Raw genomic sequence first — 8928 nt, 5'->3', positions numbered from 1 at the left:
AAATTTTGTAAAGATTTCTATATCGAGACTGTTAGATTTTCTTTATTATTGTTCATATTCAGGAAATGTTAGGCTTACCTAGTCCCTAAGACTATGTGCCATCACAAAACGCAACAGAGGGGAAATTGGGTCGTGACAGAATATTAGATAATCCTATACATCATGTCTATATATAAAGGATAATAAAATAAGAGATCTAGAGAGAAGGGGACTCCGAGGCCTTTGGACGCCGGCAGGTATACCTTGAAGTCTCCACAGTAGAATCCCAACTAATGCCTAGGCTGGTAAGAAGTGCCTGGATCTACACAAAAAGATGTGCAGAAGAGTAGCATGAGTACACCACAACGGTACTCAGTAAGTGCCAAGCCTAAACTCGGTAGAGTAGTGACGAGGTCAGGTCAGGGCCCTACTGGAAAATAATAAAAGACTGAACAAATGTGGGCAGTGTAATAAAGACAGTAATGAAATTGAAACAACGAATAGTATAATAAGATTAGCTACACAGAACTAAGCAAAAGTGCAACACGGAGAAATTAGTAGTATGCTAAGGAAGCAACAATCAAAGACAAGTACAAAATAGTGGGGAAACGTCAGCAAAGGTCACTACCGAGGTACCGCCTCGTAGTCTCAAATCACGAAATAAATCACAATCTTTCCTTATATCACCGCAGGTACCTTTATATTTAGTTTTGAAAATCATTATTCCCAAAATAGCATCCCGCGTTTTAGCCCACCTTATCACACCGCATGCTTCTAGTAGTTTCCCTACTAGCCACGCGTATCAAGCCACCTTATCTCACCGCATGTGTTTCAACACCCAGGCCTTGTACCACCGCATGCGTATCAATATCACAATGCATTATAAATTGCACCTCAAATGCCAATATCACAATTTGCGAGAGAAACCAAACAATAACAGAATTTCATAATAAGGAGCCCACGACTAAACCACAATATACACAAAGTCTCAACAATAATAATAACAGGAAGAATAACTCAATAGAATGACATTTCACAACTTAACACTTTGCCTCAATAGGAATCTCGGTCTTTGCAACTTAATACCAACTTCAACAACAAGATATTCCAAGAAATAGCAAATTTCAAGTAAGAATTCAACAGTTAAATAATGACTACAGAATAAGGAAACAAGAATTTCAACTAAGCATGTAGAGCAAGTAGCAAGTAAGAGATAAGACAAGTAGACATGTAAAATATATTAAATATGATTACTATAACATGTTAAGGTAACTCAATTAAGGCATGAAATGAATCTACATAGCTAAAAACCGGTAATTTTCACATTTTACTATGTACACTCTCATCACCTTGCGTACATGGCTATTACACATCACATTTATCACAAGCAACACCAATCGGGGGAAATTCTCCCACACAAAGCTAGGCAAGCCACTTACCTCAAACCACACTAAATAAATCCACTAGAAGGCTTTTCCCTCAATTTTTCAACTCCGAACAGCTCGAATCTAGCCAAAACAATTTCATACTATAAATATAACTATAGAAAACTAATTCAAATAATGAAATTACGATCTTTGCAAAGAATTGAAAAAACGACCCAAAGAGTCAATCCAGGCCCGCGTCTCGAAACTCGAAAAAAATTTCAAAAACGGAATACCCATTCGATATTAAGTCCAACCATACAAGAATTATTCAAATCCGACATTATTTCGCCCTTCAAACTCAAAAACTTAATCTAAGAAGTTCTACCACTTTTTTCCAATTTTTTCAACTCCGATCCTTAATTACATGATAAAAATAATGATATATTCGAGTAATTTAACCAAAATCAAGTAAGAAATTGTTACCCCAATGATCTCTCTGAAAATCCCTTGAAATTTCGCCTCAAACCGAGCTCTCTAAGTCCAAAATGTGAAAAACGATTCAAACTTAAGTTCTGCTACCCAGTTATTTACACATCATGATCGCAGAAATCCATTTGCGATCGCGTAAGACAATTTCTGCCCAACTCAAATTTACTCTCCGCGATCACGTAAAAGCACTCGCGAACGCGATTAAAAAGCTGCCTCAACATCGCGATCGCATCCCAGGCCACGCGATCGCGTAGCACAACTGCCTTAGTAGCTTCACCATTCCTTCTTCGCGAACGCGACCACCTTCACGCGTCCGCGATTCACTGCAAGCCAAACCTCTGCGATCGCGTACATCCTTTCGCGATCGCATAGAGCAAAATTCCCCCAGTGCCAAACAACTCTTCGCGATCGCGTTAATCCACTCGTGATCGCGCATAAGGAAACTAGAAGCACTAGACTCAGCAATCTTCAATGTTTTGAAATGCGCCGAATGTGATCTGAATTACACCCGAGGCCCCCGAAAGCTCAACCAAACATACCAACAAGTCTTAAAATTATCATATGAACATGCTCAAAGCGTAAAATCACATATGTCACGACCCAAAACTCACTATAGGCCGTGATGACGCCCAATGTCGCCCTTAGGCAAGCCAACAGTGAACTACCACTTGATTGTGCATTTTATTATTTTCGAAATCGTGGATTTTATTAGATAAGGAAATCAACGCATTAAAATCATGGAAGCTTACAATTTAAATAGAATAGGTAATAAAATTGTGTAAATGCTAAGCAAAAATCACAAACAACATCTAGAACATCCCAAAATCCGGTGTCACAAGTGCATGAGCATTTGCTATGGAGTACGATAACAATACAAACATCTGCCTGGAATGTAAGTAAGACAAGATAGAGTAAATAGTACAATGGAGAATCTACGTGCTGCCATACGTAGCCTGGAATGCAGCTCGCCATAAAGTCTCCTCAGCAGCTGTGCCTACGCGCCAAGATAACCACCAATTGAACCTGTGAGATCCTGCACATTTAGTGCAGAAGTCTAGCACGAGTACGTAAATCAACGCGTGCCCAATAAGTATCTAGCCTAATCTTGGAGAAGAAGTGACGAGGGGTCGACATCGACACTTACTAGAGGTCCAATAAAGCAACATAATAAATCATAAGCACATATGAAGCATACAACAATAATGGGGTAAATCTGTAAGTTATATAATCTTCCAAAATTTTCTTTAAAAGATATGAATTTCTCAGCCTCAGCAGCTCATATATATTAAGTTCCAGTAACCAACGGATAAGGAACACCATAATAAATCCCAGGTATCAGTGGGAGGAAAATCTCATGAGTATTCGGACTGCTAGCAATAAAACGCACGATTATGCCGAGGTCGTACAACCCGATCCAGTACACTACCGAGGATCGAGCGACATGAACCATAGATGCATCTATTATACTGCCGAGGCGTTCAGCCCGCTCCACGAGAAAGGAAGAAAATCATCGAATTACGAGACACGTGCTTATAATATAATGCATGAGCACAACGTGAATATAATCTTTACGGTTTCTCAAATAACTTGCCGGCAACTTAAGGTGATAAGGCTCGGCCTGACACACACAAACACACACACACACACACACACACACACACACACACACACATATATATATATATATATATATAATCAATTTCAATTATAAATTCAATTAATTAAGCCAGCAGCATGAGTTCAAATAATTCAAATATTACAAGATAAAGTCCTAAGTCTATCCGGACATAAATATGCTTAAGCTACGTACGGTCTCTCGTCACCTCGTGCGTACGTAGCACTCACAACTAGTAGCACATAACAATTATATCACCTAGAGGTAGTTTCCCCCCCTCACAAGGTTAGACAGGAGACTTACCTCGCTTCGAAGTTCCATAACCGGCTCCAACGCCTCTCTAACACCTCAAACCAATGCCCATCGATCCGAAACTAGTCAAACAAGGTGCAAAACAATCAAAATATACTCCAATGCGAATAATTTAACAATTTGTAATAATTCTCAACTTCGCTCGAAAAGTCAACAAAGTCAACCTTAGGGCCTACGTGGCCGGATTCCGAAAATTCTTGCAGACAAACTTTACCAATAACGTCATGAACTCAAATATATAATTTATCCTAAATTTCACATCCATTTCGTGGTAAAACTCCAAAAATACCAAATTCTAGGTTTTCTTCAAAATCTCACAATTTTCACTAATTTTCATATTCCAATCCATGTATAATTCATGTATTTAACTCATAATGAGAAGAAATCACTTACCACCTGGTTGTTGATGAAAATGGTGCTCCAAAATCGCTCCCAAAGTCGGCTCCCATGAAGAAATGGAGTAAAATGAGCCAAACCTTCGTTTTTAAAATGACACTGCCTAGCACTTCCTTCTTCGCGATCGCACAAAACTCCACGCGATCGCAAAGGCCAACCAAACTTGCCCATGAATTTACCTTGTGAGAACGCGATAACCTACTCGCGATCGCGAAGCACGACCTGCCCAGGCCTCCGCGAACGCGAGCCCATTATCGCGAACACGAAGGCCAAACTTAGCCTCCGCAGATTTTCTCTTCCGCGATCGCGTGAGTCCTTCCGCGATCGCATAGCCCAACTCTCCCAAACATGCCAACCTCCACAACCTATCGCATTCGCAACTCTGCCCACGCGAACGTGAAGAACAACCTGCTCCAACTCCGCAATCGCGGCTCTCTCTATGCAATCGTGTTGAACAAAAATGCCATCAGTTCACTTAACCTTTCGCGATCGCAATGCATACCAAACGCACTAGAAACCAACAGTTGCACAACATAGAGAAATGGTCCAAACTCGTCCTGAAACACACCCGAGGCTCTCGGGACCCCATCCAATCACATGAACCAGTCCCAAAACATAATACGAACCTGCTCAAGGCCTCAAATCACACCAAATAACATCAAACCTAAGAATTAAAGATTGAAACCTTTCTTAAACTTTCAAACATTCAAACATTGACTAACGGGTCCAAATCATACTTAAACATTCCAGAATGACGCCAAACTTTACGCATAAGTCACAAATCATGATACGAACCTATTTCAAGGCTTGGAACCTCAAACGGAAATTGATAACATCATAATCCACTTCAAATAAAACTCAGGAAATTCTTAAACTTTCAAAATGCCAACTTTTCATAATAAGCACCGAAATGCTCCCTGACCATCCGATACTCAACCCGAACATAAGCCCAAGTCCGAAATCATCATATGAACCTATTAGAACCTTCAAATCCTGATTCTGAAGCCGTTTACTCAAAAATCAAACCTTGGTCAACTCTTCCAACTTAAAGCTTTTGAATTTAGAACTTGCCTTCCGAAACAATTTTGAACTTCCCGAAATTCAATTCCGACTACGTGTACAAGTCATAATTCATGAAGTGAAGCTACCCAAGGCCTCAAACCAACGCACGGCGCACTAGAGCTCAAAACTATCGGTGATCATTACAACATCAAACAACACTGGAATCATGATTCGCGCAACGATTCAAGCCTAATAACTTGTGAACTTCCGAATTCCAAAACTAATGTCGATTCATACCAAAATAACTCCGATTGACTTCAAATTTTGCACAAAAGTCATAAATAACATTACAAACCTATTTGAATTTTTGGAATCTGGATCCGACCCCAATATCAATAAAGTCAACTCCCGGTCAAACTTCCCAAAATCTTCCATTTTCCAACTTTCGCCAATTCACGCCGAAACGACCTACGGACCTCCACATCAATAGCGGACACACTCCTAAGACAAAAATCACCATACGGAGCTATTGGAACCGTCAAAACTCCATTCCGGAGTCGTCTTCACCAAAGTCAAACTACGGTCAACTCTAACAACTTAAACCTCCATCTCAGGGACTATGTGTCCCATTTCACTCCGAAACTCACCCGAAGCTAAAATCAAACACCCCGACAAGTCACATATAAAGCACAGAGGAAGCAATAAACAAGGGATGCTGGCTAATACATTCAAAACAACCGCCCGGGTCATTACAACTTCGGATAAACTAATATATGGGATTTGAACTTACTACGGACAACGAATACAAGGTGTGGGCGAGATATCATGAGGCAATTACAACTATGTAATCCAATAAGTACCCCACTTCCCCACCTTTCTAACACATTCCAATATTTATGCTTTCATTCGATATATACAAAATTATTGCCCCTTTACAACCATCACTTTTGTTCATCAGCTATAGAAGATTTCTCAATAAGAAATTCTTTACTCCCCTCTTACTCTTAGGACCCGTTTGGTCATAGATTTTGTCAATTTTTTTCTATGTTTTTTGGCAAGTACATGTTTGTTCATAAATTTTATCCATATTTTGGCAAATTCCCAAACCCAATACCCAAAACTCAAATCCCAAAACCATGGCCCAAAATATTACTATTACATTTCTTAAAAATTGCCCAAAACTTTTGTATTTTATAAAAGAGCCCACAATTTATTATTTGGTAATAATGTTGATTCGTTTTCTCGGTCATCTGATAGTGTATTATGTAGTTCATTATACAAATGATACTTTTGTACCAAATTTATTTATGCTTAGGACTACGATTTGTGATAATGATAATGAATGTTATCGATGAAAGTATTGTTGGGTATTTGTGATAGTTTTTAGAACTTATGGGTATAAATCATGTTTCATATTTTTTCAAAAAGAAAAGTGAAATATGTTATGAAAACTGATGTTCAAACACATTTTCATCTTCAAATCAAACATCACCCCAATTAATTTTTCAAAACAACTTTGGGAATCTATAGCCAAACGCTAACTTACTGTAATTTCAGCATCATTACTTGTGTTGTTATTTTTTCTACTTTATTTTAATTATCTTTGAATCATCGGAGAATTAAATTATATTAATTAGATGAATTCGATTGTGGCCTAATTCTATAGATTTAATTGATTAATCTAATAATTATTTATTAGGTTAGACATTGAGCAAACAATGTTTTTTTCTGACACGAAGTAGCAGGACAATCAGGTACTAATATTTTGGTGAAAATTTTGATTAGGAAGTTTTCTGGGGCTATTTTAGTAGAAAGCAAAAGTTAAAGGAGAACCAGTGCTATTTCCTTAAAAGGAAGCCCTTCTATGTAATTTTTCGCTCACTGTCTGCCTGCTGTAAAATCGTGGTTGAGTAAGCACATTCACGCAGAGCCAAGTTAAGCAAGAGGGAGAGGAAAAGCGCAAATCTCCCTTCGTTTGTCAGTACACAACCTTTGATTTGAGAGATCGGACATGGCTTCCTCCAAAGAACGCGAGAACTTCGTCTACGTCGCTAAGCTTGCTGAGCAAGCCGAACGCTACGATGGTTAGGGTTTCTCCTCTGTCTCTCTCTTTTCGTAGATCTATTAATGTTTCTTTTCCTTTTGATTATATGCTTGAGTGTGAGTGATTGCATTACTGATTACTCAGAGAACCTTCAAAAAATGAAAACTGATAATGATATTTCTGTTAGTCAGGATATTGAATGTTAGATTTCGCTGAGATGCTATACTTGTTGCTTTCGATGTATTAAACTTTCATGTATTAGCAAAGGACTTAGGTCAGCAGTTTAGCACAGATTAACTTTTGTTGATCCACTTTGTTAAAAGCAATAATAATGTAATTAGGCTCTAATTGTTTATTTACATTATAGGATTTTAGTACCTTTAAGGATTAGTACGGAGATGGTTGATGCACTTGAAGAATGTTAAATTGCTCGTAAAACCTTCAAAAATCGATTTCCAGTTAAAAAAGAACTTTGTTCGTTGAGATGCTGTACAGTTGGTGCTTTTGATGTATTTAGAAGTAATATATTAGCAAATGTATTGTTCTTTGTTGGCTTGGAAGTTCTACACGGATGTACTTTTTGTTGATGTGCTTTGGTTAAATGCAAGGAAAATGTGATTAGGCTTCATGTTTTATGTTAATTGGTTAAAAATTTAATATTTTAATGAAATATGAATTATGGTACAGAAATGGTTGATGCGATGAAGAGTGTAGCAAATATGGATGTTGAATTGACTGTTGAGGAAAGGAATCTGCTTTCTGTTGGTTATAAGAATGTGGTAGGTTCCAGGAGAGCATCTTGGAGGATCTTATCCTCTATTGAGCAGAAGGAAGAATCTAGAGGAAATGAGCAAAATGTCAAGCGAATCAAGGAGTATCGACAAAAGGTGGAGACAGAGCTCACCAGCATTTGCAACGATATCATGGTGGTCATTGATCAGCATCTAATTCCTTCATGCACTGCAGGCGAATCAACTGTGTTTTACCACAAGATGTGCGTGTTCTTACTTCTGTGTGTTGTCAGTTTGAGTTCAAAATATATGCTGTTTTGGGAAATTTAGAACGTCAGAGTTGTTTATTTTGGTCAGCTTGAATTGTCTATGCCTGTAGGAAGGGAGACTATTATCGTTATCTTGCAGAATTTAAATCGGGCAATGACAAGAAAGAGGTTGCAGAGCTTTCGTTGAAAGCATATCAGGTATATGGTTTGCTTTCGACCTGGCTTTTAAAAATAGAGTGGCACAAATGTCAATTCTCATGTTTCCCCCATATTCTTGATTTAAGCTTTTGATCTTGTGACAAATCTTCTATTATTTCTAGAACTGTTTAAAGATATCACTCTCATTGAAGATTGAGTTCTTTGATGCATTTATCCTCCAAAAAATTTGAGTTCTTTGATACAAAAGAAGTGTCGGGATTTTGAATGGGTTGATGTTCTGAGGTGGAAAATGTCACATATGAGAGCGTTAATCCCTTGAATCATTTTTGTTTAACTCTGTTTCTTTGGGGTAACTTTTATTTAATATGAGTCCTTGCGTCTATTTCAAAGTTTTAAAGTATATCTGCTATAGATGGCAATAGTGCTTCTTTGGTTGCTTTTGGCTTTACACTTCGTAGCAATTTGGGGTATTTGGTAGCAGCAAAGACCATTGCAGAACAGTGGAAAATGTGTCACAACTTGTTTTTTTTTTTTTGGGGGGGTGGGGTAGGGGGTTAGAAGTACG

At 38.2% G+C, this 8928-nt stretch overlaps 1 protein-coding gene across 1 annotated transcript in view; it reads left to right on the top strand.

Moving 5' to 3' along the window:
* LOC109229533 (14-3-3 protein 9) overlaps positions 7065-8928 on the top strand; it is a 5418-nt gene continuing 3554 nt past the window's right edge. Inside the window, exons 1-3 of the mRNA XM_019395003.1 lie at positions 7065-7244; positions 7892-8198; positions 8315-8402. Of these exons, the coding sequence (XP_019250548.1) occupies positions 7172-7244; positions 7892-8198; positions 8315-8402 (468 nt within the window). The 5' untranslated portion in view covers positions 7065-7171. The remainder of the gene's footprint in view (positions 7245-7891; positions 8199-8314; positions 8403-8928) is intronic.

The sequence above is a fragment of the Nicotiana attenuata genome, chromosome 7, assembly GCF_001879085.1.
Source record: "Nicotiana attenuata strain UT chromosome 7, NIATTr2, whole genome shotgun sequence".
Taxonomy (NCBI): Eukaryota; Viridiplantae; Streptophyta; class Magnoliopsida; order Solanales; family Solanaceae; genus Nicotiana; species Nicotiana attenuata.
This window is presented reverse-complemented; position numbering and strand designations above follow the sequence as displayed.